At 40.2% G+C, this 15,297-nt stretch overlaps 1 protein-coding gene across 1 annotated transcript in view; it reads left to right on the plus strand.

Annotated features, from left to right (window-relative positions):
* MYO3B (myosin IIIB) overlaps positions 1 to 15,297 on the plus strand; it is a 265,307-nt gene that overhangs the window by 134,021 nt on the left and 115,989 nt on the right. The window contains exons 19-21 of the mRNA XM_058548594.1: positions 7,438 to 7,549; positions 8,497 to 8,659; positions 9,992 to 10,072. Of these exons, the coding sequence (XP_058404577.1) occupies positions 7,438 to 7,549; positions 8,497 to 8,659; positions 9,992 to 10,072 (356 nt within the window). The remainder of the gene's footprint in view (positions 1 to 7,437; positions 7,550 to 8,496; positions 8,660 to 9,991; positions 10,073 to 15,297) is intronic.

Genomic DNA, 15,297 nt, shown 5'->3' on the forward strand with positions numbered 1-15,297 from the left:
AAGTGCTGTTTGGAACATAAAGGTACCAGGCCAATATTTCCATGTGGCTTTATTCCATAAAGTCCAATCTTCATTCCTCAAAAGCTATATGGTTATATCGCATATATGATGTTCTAGTCACAGCCTTGGTAATATAACCAGTGTTTCCAATTGTGTCCTGTTATAAGGAGAACAGATTCTTATTGAACTTATGCAAATAACTATATTGCCATGAAAACAACAATATTTACTCACTAAGAGTTTCCAAATCCTGGAGGGATCAGATAGAGAGAAAAAGATAAATATTTCTATTTTACTTACAAAAGTATCATTTACCAAATTGCTATAAGTCATAGCTATCTCGGGAGAAGAGAAAAAGTTTTCTTTAAATCTGAAAAAACAAAACATTAAAAATTCAGCAATACTTCAAATGAAAAATCATAAAAATTATAAGCATCCTTATCAGTTTATTCAGTCCTGTGTAATCCATTTTTGATCTCACTCTTTTTGTTAGTGGCTTTATGAAGTCATCAGTTTCTCCATCGGATTTCTGTAATATTTTACCAAGTTCAGTTTTATGATCAGAAAGTTTGTCAGAAACCTGTACTCCAGTGTAAATGTCAGAGTCTTTTCTATGAATTTTTCTGAAGTCGAAACATTTTGCAAAAGCATTAGAGCAAAGAAATAAGTCTGTAAACAACAAGACCTCAAAATGGCAATTGACAAGGAAATTTGGTTAATTTTGTGACATACAACACTTTAAAATAATAATAACCAGAATTATGACTGATAACCAGGACAGATCAGAATTTCAGTAATGTTATACAATTTTAAAACACCTATATCAATAACATTTGCCCACATAATAGCACCTAAGCAGGCTTATCATCACTTGTCTGACAATGCTTTCCATGTAATTGAACATATTGAATAAGCCTAATAAGTTTAGTATCTTTCCCCTTATAGGAAGAGAGCAAATTTCTTTGAGAAGTTCCAGGGCCCTTTGAAAATTCTCAAAGAAAAAAGTAAAAAAAAGACTTTATTTAAGATATGAATTTTGGTGGAGCTTGTCAAAAATATAAACAATCAAAGCAAACAGAGCATTAACAGTCCAAAAGCCTTAATAGAGAGACCTCAGTCTTTTGAACGTAGGAAATTATTTTAACAGTTTTTTTTTTTTTCTGTCTTTTAGGTAGACTTACTCAAAGGTAAAGAAAAATCTTTTGTAACCTCTTTATCAAGTTTAAGTAAATTATCCTTTTAAGAGACAGAAGACCAAATTTTAATTTTGCACCAGCTTATTTCTGCTATTAAAACTCATTTACTTAATTAAATTCATTTCAATCTTAGCCAATTTGACCATGTATAAAACTCCTTTTCCAGAATTTTTCTTCTACAAACCTTCTATAACTTTCCTTTTACATTCAGAATTTGTCCCATGTCTTTCTTTTCCCTCCTAGTACTTGAGGACAAATTTATCTTTCTTAACCAAACAAAATATTTCCATTTTTTGTACCTTTATACATCTTACTTTCCTTGTACACAGACATATTTTTCTTAATTTTTAATCACATATACTAATTAGAAATTTTAACCTTTAGAAACCTTAATTTGTGAGTAAAAACTAAGTAAACCATTATAAACTTTCTTTTACATTAGTATCTTGTGGCTTGGAAAATTTATAAACACTTCATAACTTCTAGAAACATGTTACTTTATAGTACAATCTTTTAATAAAACACATGTTTACCAATAGACCCAAAACACCTTTTAGTTTTCCTGTAATGAAAAGCCAAAAGTAGACAAACGTACATTTAGCAATCAATGTCTAATATCTTATCTTATTTGGAAATGATGATACTCAGTGAATTTTTTTTTTATAAAATTTAGCAAAACTCTAAAGCTTTAAGTCGCCAAAAAGAGTTTGGAAGCAGTAACTACCATAACACATAATTATTGTTTAAAGTTCATCCAACATTTATCTTTTTCACAACTATTTACTTGTTCCCAATAATTAGATTGCCTATAAGACTTCATAAGACTTCAGATAAAATTAGCCATCATTTAAATTACTATTTTTGTTAACCAGTTCTGTAATAGAAATAACATCAGTTTTTTTTCTTACAAAATTTCATGTAAATTTCGTCACCTCTTATACCTTTAAACATAATTATCATTAAGATTTTTATCAATAGGTCTTGGTCTTCTAACTTTGGACAAGAGAAGCATTCCCAGTCAGACATTTTAAAACATACTCAGGCAAAGTTGATGTAACCTCTTTGTATAAAATTAGCTCAAACATTCCAACCTTTATAATCTTATCAACACTTACACTTTTACATGTTCTCAATTCAATTGTAACCTGAGTCAAGGTCTTAAGACTAGTCAAATTTTTCCCTTTCTTTTTCTGGCCTTAATTCTTAGGTACCAATTAAGCAATTATGTGAGAGCTCTCAAAACATTTTTTTTCTCCAATTTAGAAGTTTTTTCAATTTAAAGGATCCGTCGTCTGGCCATTGACGAGTAGGATCTTCACTTGTATATTTATTCCAATAGTGACTCGAACCAATAAGCCTTTTTAAGGAAAGAACCGGAGGTAACTTTCCACGCTTAGAATAAATCTTCACCATGGATGCAAGAGGCGTCCCTGGTGAGGGCGCAGATGATGTAGCCCCCATGATCCACAGAATTCACTCCCAAAGATATTCAGAGAAAGTAAAGACCTTCGTTGCACAGGCGGTAAGGATAAAAGGGTGTATCCGGTCTCCCACAATAGTGTGGGACGCCTCCAGTCACAGACCCGCTAATCTGTGACACCGGGCGGGCGATACTGGAATGGGATTTTTCCAGCACTAACAAGCAACGAAGGTAAAGACAACAAAAGCCCTTATGGACTGGGCCCTTTATGACAAACTCCCCTGAGAACTTGGCACAGCCGGACAAAGAGACAGTTCGGAACCCCAGTCTACTCGACTGGCCACCAAGGTGCACCCCGGTAAATGTACCTTCCGTATGGTGGAGACCAAGGAGAATATTCTCACTGGTCACAAAGCCAAGTTCTCAGGACACAGAACAAGACAGAGACTACTCTGGGAGGAAAAGGGATCAAGATCAAAACCAAGAGTACTCTACCAAATTTAAACCAAGAGTCACTAAAAGCCCAAGAAACTAGTTTCCCAAATATTTTCTCCTGCCAATCTAAATTTAGAAAGAGAAAAAAATTCTCACCATTTCCTTCCGCCAGGCTCCGCAGATAGAGATTCCGGGAGGCTGACGTGGTAAGAAGTCTTACCTTTTGCCGGCTTTCGTCAGGCGTTCCCGTATCTCATCATCTGCAGTAGTCCAGGGAGAAGGCAGGTCTTCCAACCAGAGAAGGCAACTTACCAGCCAGTGCTTCTCCTGGCTGGCTCGCCAAAACTGTCGGGGGAAGAGGGCTAATCTCCCTCTGCCCTTTCCCTTAAGGTTCTTCTGGCTGGCCAAATAATCAACAAGACAGGTTAGCAGGAGAAAATAATACCAAGTTTAATAACATGTATACATGGGAGAAAGCAGGGACACTGCGTTTCTCAACACAATAGCAGAAATTCTCGTCTTAAATACCATGTTCAGCTAATGACAGAGGATGTTGGGGGGGGGGAGTCAGTTACAGGAGATTACCACTAAAGCACTGTAAACAAGGGTAAGGTTATCATGCAGATTTAAGACCTCACCTTCCACATTGATAAGTTTCTAGAAATGAGGTCATCCCCTCTCTTCCCAAGACAGAGGGAGATACCTTTATAAATGGAGATTTCCCTTATAAATGTAAATGTCTGTCTGGCAACTCCTTGCAGGGCCATCCAAAGAATGTGGCCAGAGAGACAGAATTTCTGATAAGATGGGCTTGTTGGTGCCTTTCCTATTGTAACATCTATTTTATATTATATTACAGCCATCAGATGGAAGATCTGTTCCAGGAAGGAGCCACCATGTCAAATTCTTTAGGCAGTTAGTGGGGGAGGTCAAATGTCCTTCAGAGAAAACAATCAAGGTAAAGAGATATATTTCAGGGTGGCCAAATTTTGATCTCCCACACTACCATCAGCCATCTTGAAAATAGATCCTCCAGCCCTAGTCAAGCCTTTAGGTGACTGCAGCCCTGGCCAACATGTAATCTCATGAGAGACTCTGAGTCAGAATTGCCCGGATAAGCTGCCCTTGAATTCTTGACCTTCAGAAACTATGGGATGATAAATGTCTGGTTTTTAAGCTGTCAAATTTTGGAGTAATTCATTAGCAGCAGTAGAAAACTAATATATCCTAGAACCTTACAGACCCCTTCAGTTTATGGTTCTACAATTTAAATGCAGGAGGATGTATCTCTAGTTGCCTATTGCTTTTACTAATACTTTACAAGCTGCTTTGGCTGTTATATTTAAAAACTCTTCCTTGAAGAGCCTGCATTCCATACAATAAAACATTTTAGGCAGAAAACTAAATAATACTTTAGAATAGAGATAGTTTTCAACTGGATATTTACTATTTTATATGTTTATACATAGCTTATATGTTTTAATAAGATGAAATCTTGGGAAATTTATCACCTTCCATAGAGTTCTAAAGCAGGAAAGGGCTCTTAGGTCCTTGGAGGGCCATCAGGGGCTATGTGGACCCCTTGACATTGTATGCAGTGTTGTGTTCAGAGTATTTTTTTAAGAAAGAATGTATGTAGCTTTTACCAGATTTTCATGGAGTCTTGACACACTCACCCCCCAAAAAAAGAGTTCAAACCACTTACCTGGTTCTCATTCCCACCTGTGGGAATTTAGGTACAGAGAAGTAAGTGGCTTACCCATGGTTAGAGACAGACATCTTCTCACAGTTAACTCAGTGCTCAGACTCCAATCTGTGAGGTAAATTGCTACCTGCAAGAGGCAGCTCAGGGCAGAACAGATCTTTGCAACTCTCTCAAGTGCCCAGACCCTCAAGACAAACCTTTAGATTTATTATTTTGCTGTTGAATATCTTCTGTTCATTTAACTCATCAAACTGCTTCAGTAAGGGGGTAGAATGTATCTCACCCGAAAGACTCCCCCCGCTTGCTGGCAGCTCTTTTTTCTTGGTTCCTTTCAATTTCATCCTTACATTGAAGTACATAGGAGCTCAGCCAAAGTGCTTTTTTACCATTGTACCTGCTAGAATCCAAAATTAATCCATGGAGGAAACACATTATATTTCTCTGACATGATTACTAAAGACCTATCACTTATATATTTCTTCAGTATTTTTTGAAACCTTCACCTTCACCTTTTTGCAGTACTGTTACCCATCTCCTTCTGAACTAGGCCAGATATGAATATTATCATCATAATAAATTAAGAGATTTGGGTTGAAGGACTAAAAATCAAAGTTAAATTCTATATTTATGTTACTTCAGGATACATTCTGCCTATTTAGAAATTAGAAATTGCTAAGAACCATCCTTAGATGCCTGAAAAACAAGTATAAATCCTTAATTGGAGAGGTAGAACATGTCTTGCATTCTTCTTATATCCTGCACAGTGCTGGTCATTCCTTAGGTTTTCTTTAAATACTTCATCACCAGTAGTGTTGAGGAGTCATCCTGAGCAAGCCTGGGCTGATTAAAGCCAAGAGAGCCCATGTTTTAAATAGCTAGGCCTAATGGAAAAAGTGTAGGAAGTCTTGGGTTTTTGTTTTTTTTTTTTTTTTTTGTGAGGAAGATTAGCCCTGAGCTAACATCCGTTGCCAATCCTCCTCTTTTTGTTGAGGAAGATTGGCCCTGGGCTAACATCCGTGCCCATCTTCCTCTACTTTATACGGGATGCTGCCACAGCATGGCTTGACAAGCAGTGCGTTGGTGCATGCCCAGGATCCGAACCTGCGAACCCCAGGCTGCCAAAGCAGAGCCCACACACTTAACTGCTATGCCACCAGGCTGGCCCCAGGAAGTCCTGGTTTTAACCTCTGACTTTTACACCTTAGCCTATCGACTTCAGCTTTCCCAAGACATTCACCCATAGAGATTTGCATCTTAATTCCCACCATCCCCATGTACTCCAGGACACAGTCTTTTTGCTTTGGCCAAAGCCAAATCAGAGAAGCCATGACTGAAACTACAGTCCTGGAGAAACTGAGGCTGAAGAATCTGTGCTGACGCCATGAACTGCCCACACAGGCCTAACCCGACTCCAGGCTGTCCTCCCATTTAGCTCCAGGATACAGCTGCTCTGAACAGGTTTCTGGGCTTGGACAAATGACCTAGCATGGTCCTGGCCACTATTAGGGTTTCTGAGAGAGCACTGCCCCTCCTCTTCAAAGGTGAAAACAGAGTCAGAGCCTTGGAAACATTCCCAGGATCTCCAAGTGCAAACGTTTCCAGCAAATTCAGCGTTATATCCTAACTTGTAAAACTATCTTGTAGCACAAAGATAAAGTTAAGTGACTCAAGTGCTAATTGAATATGTTTATTTTTCCATAAACAGAAAGATATGGGAATATTTGGCAGAAGGAAGGGACATATTTTATATTTTGGTGATTTTTTAAAAAGTAAAAACAGCTCTATAAATATAAATAAATAAAAGTAATTCCAAAATAACAGATCAGCTTGTCAGTAATGGCAGGAAAATCCTTTGACAAGGAAATTAAGTTTATTTTTAAGCTTCCAAGGGGTTGAATTTAATTATAGATGGCAGCAAAGAGCAGAGAAAAGATCCTTGAAAGTTTTTAAAAGAAAAACTAAGGTAAAGTTTTCTAAAAGGATAGAATATTCAACAAGTTATATATTTTTTAATGGGGAGAAGAAAGAAGAAAGAAAATGAGAGGAAAACACCATTTTGGTGGTGTTCTTCAAATCTACTCAGAAACTCTTTCACCTGAAAGTATGGCAGTTCATTGAAATGAATAATTTAAGAAGACAAATGTGGTTTTGGTGATTGTATCAAGAAAACATCCTACTCCTCACCTCGAGGTAGAAGTGTGGCTCAGCAGACAGAATGAGTAGTGTTAGGCTATGATCACTTTTGTTATCTACGAGTTGCTTCAGATGTGACTTTTCAAAGCAGAGTCAAAATTTGTACAATGGGATTATGAATTATTTTTATAATAGTAATACCAACATTTAAAATAATAACTTTCACAAGGAGAACTATCTAAATTTCAGCTTTCTCAAAGGATTAGATACTTGGATTTTGCATGCAAAAGATGCCAAGTGTGCATTGAATATGAATTACAAAGCAATATTAAAAGGAAAGTGTACATAGCAGAAAATATGAAAGTAGGTAAGAGCCAATAAACATAAATTGTATATCTTTTACAACCTAGTACACTGTTATTGGTGCTCAAGAAATGTTTTTGATATTACTATTAAAAAACAAAGCATGTCAGAGGGCCCAGAGCAATTCTACTGTACTGAATCAAAGGATGACTAAAAATGCCTTATTTTGCTCTTTTATTTTGTAGGTATTATTACTTGGCATTCAGAGCACATCAAACACCTCTTGCTAGCAAAGAAAGCTGTGTTGCTATCTTGGAAAAGTCCAGACTAGATGACTGGGTGCTGGGGAAAACAAAGGTAATTCTTTCTTTATTGTTCAAATTGTCACCAGTGGTGCTCCGCTGCATACCTTTGTCTCTTGTCAGTGATATGAATGGCTCTGTAAGTCATTTAGTTTAGCAGACAAGACCTCAACCTAACAATGATCTTTGTTGGTCTTGGGTCAGGAGTCCTGGGACCTCAGGGACCAGAGGAAGAGGGTTTGCCTCCTGTTCTGCTTGTAGTTTGAGAGCCATTTGGCATTTCTAGAATGAGATCTTTGAGCTCATTTTAAAATGTCCCTTTTTACAATGCTGCTTATTCCAGTACCATATGCAAATACACAAATCATATTAATGACAGTAGTGAGTATCTTTTACAATTTTACACATTTTTCATTAGACTTGTGTTGTGTTATTTACTGCATACCCTGGTTACTAGTCTCATCATGTGTAGCTTTTCATTGGGAGAACATCTCATCCCTGCAAGATCTCAGGTTTTTATGGTCCTTTCTGATTGCCCTACAAAGCAAGCCTTAGCCTGAGGGTTGATGGCGACACTGCTGAGACTTGGCAGAAATTAGACCACTGTGGGCCATCCAGGTACCTCTCCCTCCGAACTTCTACTGTTGGCCACGGATAAGTTCTACTGGTTAGCACCTCCAACATAGGCTTTGGGGAAAGAGCGTAGAGATCAAGCTGAGAAAATGGAACTCGTGGCAAAATGAGGCAAGCTTGGAGAACATTTGGGATCTCCTAAAACTCTGTTAACCTTATCATCCCTTTATAGCAGTAATCACAGATATGCTCAACCTTAGAAGGGGAATTATATTTGCTTCCAGGGAGTCAGTAATATTAGCATAAATCAAGTCACCGTAAACTTTATTTAGATAATGGTTTTAATATTTACATTAAGAATATGCTGTAGTAGAGTGAATTTCTGTTTGGGAGCCCAGATGTAATACTAAAACTAATCTTTCATTTCAGGTTTTTCTCAAATATTACCACGTGGAGCAGTTAAATTTGTTACTGCGAGAAGTCATGGGCAGAGTGGTTGTGCTGCAGGCATATGCCAAGGGGTGGCTTGGAGCCAAGAGATACAAAAGAGTCAGAGAGAAGAGAGAGAAGGGAGCTGTTGTCATCCAGTCAGGTAAATGGTCCTGAATCTTGGCATTTTGTTAAGTACTGGAGGCCACTCACTTGTTGCTTTTCTTGGTGGTTTCTTCTCTTCCTCTCTCCCTCCCTCCCTTCCCTTCTTTCTTCCTTTCTTCCTTGATTCAGCAAATATTTATCAAGTGCCTATGGCAGGTCAGGCCCTGTCCTAGGTGCTGGGGATGTAGCTGCAAGACCACCATGGTTCCTGACCTCCAGATAAGCAAACAAGCCATCACAATACACTGCAACGAGTGGCAAGATAGAGGCAGTATGAAGTGGATGGCTGTAAAACCCAAATCCATGCACCCCAGCTCCCAGGTGACCAACAATATACATTTCAGGTCCATTACCAGGTTTTCAGCATCAGAATCACTATTGTCTCTTCCATAAGGCTCTTCTAGCCCAGACAGAGCTTGTTAACCAAGGGAACAAATCACTAGGCTCTCTTATATGCCCAGCCCAGTCAGTGCCTCTTTGCACACGTGTGTGTCATTTGTGTTACAAACAGCTTTTGCGCTCCTGTGATGAGTGGTTGTGAAAGTGCCAGATCTTGAACATAGCAGATGATTTCGTGTTCTCATAACCCGGAATCATCACGTCCACTCTGGACTTCACACCCTCACTCAGCAGCATGGAGAGTTGTGATGTTTATGGGGGGAGCAAAAAGGAGAGGCGGTCATGCTCCTGGTGGGAAGCTTAATGCTCCAGTTCTGTGTCTAAAGGACTCAACACACCCCTGAGATTCCCTCTTTCTCTTCTCTCCGTCTGTTTCCTTTGCTTTTCCCTGCCCATCGCTCATTCTCCTCTTTCCTCCCTTATTGCAGTTCTTGGCACATGGTTCACCCTCAACAAATGCAAGTGTTGTGCTGCTAATGATTCCTTTGACTCCCCTCTTTATTTTTCTCTCCTTCAACATTCATGTTTACACCTTCCTCCCAAATAAAAGATATGGAATGGGCCAGGCTATTTCAGTTCCTTCTCACCCAAGTCCTGAAGACAGAGCTTCCTCGTTGGATTGGAATGACAGGGAACCAACCACCTCACCTGGGATAGGGATCCCAAGTGATGTGTAAGGGGAATCCAGAGTGTTCTGGAAACTCATTGCCTGAACAAAAATAACTCCTCAAAAGCATCTTGGAAGCCAAGCTGAGAGTACAGAGAGGCCCCTCTTCTCGATCATCACTCACGTATCTCTGCTTATTTTGTTCAGTGAGAAAGCAGGAGGGAGGAGGAGAGGGGTAGTAGATTGGAGGGAAACAGCTTATATCAATTCTCTGGCACGTTCCTAAATTAATGTCATTCCTAGCACATGGTTTTATATTTTTAGCCTGGAGAGGATATGATGCTCGGAGGAAATTTAAGAAAATAAGCAACAGAAGGAGTGAGTCTGCTGTTCATATTCAAGCAGGTAATTAAAACGTCATTTTCATAGTATCCACTTAGAAATATTCTGTGGGTAAGTTCATATAAGTTTGGAAAAGCTGAAAGGTTAATAAATCAGGAGCACTGAAATAGGAGTAAAGAGTTCTAGTGGGGAGTTCTAGTACATGTTCTGACATACCCCTTGTGTGAAGATGATGAGGCCAACAGTGAGCATTTGCTGCTTGCCATACTTGGCTAAAGAGTCTCTCAGTTGGTACTCTTATATTGCCAATTTTATAGAGGTGGAAACCAAGGCACAGAGAAGTGAAGTAACTTGTCCATGATCACACTGCTAGTCAGTGGCAGAGCCGGCGCTTCAACACAGGTAGTCTTGATACAGTGAACTTCACATATTGCTGACTAAACACATCCCTTTGCCTCTTAGAGTCACACCTCCCTCATCTGTGACATGAGAGCATTGGCTAAAAAGGTCTGGAAGGTGCCTCCTAACCTTGGAATTCTCCTTGGAATTCTTGGAGTCTAATGCAAGGCCCCTGTCTTAGCATCACAGAGATAGGAATAGCTCAAGGACTTTCCCAGCAAACTGAGTTTCCCACACCCAGGCCTGTGTGTGGCTAACGTGGTCCTCTGGGCCTCGCAGGGTGAGCACCAGGTGGCTCTTGTGGCTCAGCTTGGCCTTGGCTCCCAGAGGGCTGTGAACTCTGGTTCCTGGCTCATCCATCCCCTCCCTGGCTCCTGGGTCACTCTGCTCTTCTGCCACAGTGGCTGCCAGGGTAGGCTCCCTTGTCATTTGAAGCTGCATATGCGTAATTGAGGCTCTGGAAGAAGCCAGCCTCAGAGCACGCCAGGAGCTCCAAGAGCACAAGAAATTGGAAACAGAATGAGAGAGAAATGGCCAGTCCAGTGGATTCAGCAGCAGGGAGAGGGATAGAGTTTCAGACACTGCTGCGCTTGAAGCACACTCTTCAATTAAACAGCTGCAACCTTTCTAGGAGGTCCCTGTCCAGAACCTGGCTCCAGGGACACTTCTCAGAACTCTCTTAGGTCACTGTATAGGCCTGACATCTTCATTCAAAACCAAAATATTTGGGAGGAAGGGGTGTCATTTAAATGCAAATGTTAACTTTTAATACCATCTCGTAGGAACTCTAAGCTCTACAACTTCAAAGAGTCAGGAACAAGCGTGCAATTCTAGTTGCAGCTTAAGAAAGACGACTCAAAGTGTTTGTTCCCTGCTTGCGCACCTCCCGACACACGCACTCTCGGTCCCCCATTAAGAGAAGAGACTGGACTGATTTCTGATCTTGTAGTTTGGCCCAAAGCCCAACATATGTTTTAAAATATAAACTTTGAGCTTATATATTATTGATCCACTGAGTCCAGTATATAGGATCATAAATCAAATTTTCCCTGTCTGAAAATCATCTTTAGAGAGCTCCCTCTGTTTGCACTCTGTTATGGCCAAGTGAACGCTGCATAAAAGCAGAAACAGGTCTGCTTCGTCATCATGATATCAGGGCAGTCATGACTGCATGTTTTCAGTGCAGCATCTATGCCATGGTACCATGGAAGGATAATTTTGTTTAGTGGAACCAGAGAAAACACATTTCTTTAAGGTGCTCCCCTTTTTTTTTCACTTTTGCAAGCACCCCACTTCGTTAGCCTGGCAGCCAGTGTTCCCACTTATCAGGTGGCATCAAGAACTCCCATTAACTGAGTCTCCAGGGGCTTGGGCGAGCATGAAGACATTGAGCATAGTACTAAGGCCACCTCTCCCTCCTGGAAATAGTGTGTGGCAGCCAGAGCAAAAGCAGGCGGAGTGTCTGCCCTTCAGCCAACACCGTGGACAGGAATTGAAGTGCTGGTTTTGTGTTAGCAGTAAAGATGCACGGATAGGGTAATTTGCAATTTTATGGGCAGTTTACTTTTATTTGAGAATGTTTCTCTTGTCTTTAGATTTGAAGGCAAGATTGTGTTTATCTAAAAAGCAAAGCAACTCATTCCGATTCTCTATTTTGGGGTGTGCTCTTCCTAAAGCATAATCCTCTTATTACAGTCTCCCCTTCATGCCACTAGGATGTTTCCGAGTGGAACAAGCCCCAGACAGCAGTTCCCTTATTTTTGAAGCCTGCAGGATGTGTCCTAGGGATGTTATCATAGCACAACCATTTCTGGTTGTTTTCTGAGTTATTCTCTAATTGATTATTTTTTCAACAAATTATTTCATTTGAAATTTAGACTCTATGGAATGCGTTTGTTTAGATTTCAAGTTCTGGCCCATAGTCTTTTTTTTAGGGTGTCGCTAAGATATGTTATATATTTTTAAAAGAGCAGCCCTTGAAATTTAGGAAGCATTTGGCCTACATGTTGCTACAGAGCAGCACATATTGAAATTTGTTTTCCTTTCATCTCCTTCCCAATAAAAGCAGCCACGCAGCTTATCCCTTTAGCTTCCTCAGAACTTCCTTTCAGAATTCCCGATCTATTACGGCACATTCACATACCAGAAACAAGATGCCTTTTCATGCTGTCAACGTTTTTCATCTGAAATGTAAATTAATTCTTGCTGGTATGCCTTGACAGAGATCAAAGTGGGGGTATTAACCTTCCTGGGCTTTCTCCGAGAATCCGTCTCCAGGACTGGGCTGCCGCTATTAGGAGGCCAGTGTCCCTGTTCTGGGGCCCTCCTCCAGGCAGCCCTCGGTCTAGGAGCCACCATTTCAAAGGCCTTTTGTAAATGACCTCATCATTACTTTAAACAAGGTGAGAAATGATCTGCCTGGCTAATTCTTGAAAGAGAGAGATGAGCCTGCTCATTTTAATTGTGGGCCCTTCGCTCAGATTCCCGGGTCTTGTTGAAGTGGTTCTGACAGCGAGTGATCTCGGTGTGATAGAGGGAGGGACAGGGCTCCAGATTGGAAATCTCTCCTCTTGCTCAGTGGGTCATTTCTTGCCTGTCAGTCTTTGAGGTAGGCCACATTTGCATTTTCAAAATAAACAGATGCCTTTCAAATACATGAGCTGGTGGTCTAGAGATCTCTGCGGGCCCAAACAGTTCACCAGCCAGTGATCAAATGCTGGAAGAGAAAACAAACGGAAAAAATACCCTAGGTACACGCGCATGCATTTCCTATGTGTATACCATTGCGCCCGCAATAAAGGGGCTTGATGAGACGTGGGGAGCTCAGGGAGAGAGAGCCAGGGATCCTGAGCAAAAGTATAGTTTATCAGTTTCCTTTTTGGGGAAAAACAACTTTGTCACCTTGGTGAGAAGTGGCATGTTTTGTTGTGTTTTTATTATTGGTTAATGCTGATAATAGGCTCTTGCCATGGGAAAACACACTCCTTTAAACACCAAAGAATTAAAAATGTGTACTTTTTTAATCAGAAAAATAAGATTGCACATATTAGTGTTCAGATAGATGGGATATTCTAAGTAAAAACTAACAACTTATATGTCATTCCATTACTAATCTATTATTTTTTTAAATGAACTCTTAAGTTTCAGAAAGTGGATATAACTCGATATATTTAACTAAAAATGCACAAAGTCCTCAGTAAATAATATCAAAACAAACAACTTGCAGGGAATTTTTAAAAGACCTACAATGGCTCATTCTTTAAGTTTTTTAAAGCATTGGCTTTAAAATTGTCCCTCTAATTCAAGATCTGGTTTTTAAATGAGAGCAAAGTGGTGGGCCTCCTGTCTCAGAGGGGAAATGCCTCAGGTAGGTGACAGTAGAGCCCTAGGGGCTGGGAACGGAATTTCAAAGAGTATCTCCCAGGAGGAGCGCTCCTTCAGCCCCCTTCTTTTCTCATCCCCCTGCCCCCCAGGAGCAGGAAGAGCCCATTGGTTTACAGCAGATTTTCATCTAATTGCTTCTGTGCCGTGGAAATTGTTGTTCTCTCTTTCTCCCTGTCCTCTGATCAGCTTCCTGCTTACTCTCCCCTTGGCCCTTCCAAAAACACAGATGTTATCAGAAGATAAAAATAGTGCTAAAAACAATGGCCATTTCTCCTTCTGATGCCCTTTGGGGAAAGTGCTTTTCAGAGCATCTTCTGTGATTCTGCCAAGGCCCAGGGGACACCTTCCTTGAGCCTGTGAACAGGCATTTTAAACCAGCTGCAGCTGGAACCGCTGGGTGAATCTTGTGATGCCAGTAGAGGGGAGTTGCTTTAAATGCTGCATCCAGAGGGAAAAGCAAACAGCTCATCCAGACAGGCTCTAGCACACTGGGACCCAGTTTCTGATAGCAACTTGACAGAGGCTATTTAACTTCTTTTAGAAGCCTGACCCTACATCATAACAGAACCAAGTTTTCAGTGTTTAAAACTGCCTGAACTTTTAAACCTCTCTCAGGGTAAGGCCTCCTCCTAGACTTTTCTAACTTTACAAGGCAGGTTCCTTTAGCACTGTTGGTGGGTTGGCAATGATAGGTAGTTGCAACAATTTCTTGGAATTAGATTTCCAGAAATATCCCTAGGTGTGTAGGACAATTATATTTTAAAGTAGGAGATTTCTTTCTTTCATTCACTTATTCAGCTACTATTTGTGAAGCATGTATTTTATGCTGGGCTACCACGGTGAACAATTTTGAGCTTCAAATTTTCCATCTCTAATACAGAGAGCTGTAAAACATGCGCTCCCTCAGGGAGATGCTGTTTGTATACATTAGGGACTCTACGTTACATCCACACTCATTGGAAGGGAGTTCAATAAAACTGTAGTGCAATACATAGAGTAAAAATCATTATAAAATATAGCTAAGGATATACATTGAAATGACTCATGCTTCTTGAAGGTAGAAATGATTACAGTAAATATTTTTCATTCTGATAATGAATGAAAAATTCATTCTGTGCATAAGCAAATTGCTGATCACTAGCCAAACAGTAGAGGGAGGTCAAGTGAACGTACCATTAAAGGAAAAGGTCCATTTTGAACAAACAGAAGGAAAACAAGCATGTCGTCTCTCATTCCTTTCCACGTCTCTATTTGTCATTCTTTCTCCATTCCGCTATTTCTTTTTTTGTTTTGTTTTGTTTTGTTTTGGTGAGGAGGATTAGCCCTTAGCTAACGTCCATTGCCAATCCTCCTCTTTTTGCTGAGGAAGATTGGCCCTGGGCTAACATCCATGCCCATCTTCCTCTACTTTTTTTTAATATGAGGGATGCCTGCCACAGCATGGCTTGATAAGCGGTGCATAGGTCCGTGCGCAGGATCGGAAACTGCGAACCCCAGGCCACCAA

The sequence above is a fragment of the Diceros bicornis genome, chromosome 10, assembly GCF_020826845.1.
Source record: "Diceros bicornis minor isolate mBicDic1 chromosome 10, mDicBic1.mat.cur, whole genome shotgun sequence".
NCBI classification, from domain to species: domain Eukaryota; kingdom Metazoa; phylum Chordata; class Mammalia; order Perissodactyla; family Rhinocerotidae; genus Diceros; species Diceros bicornis.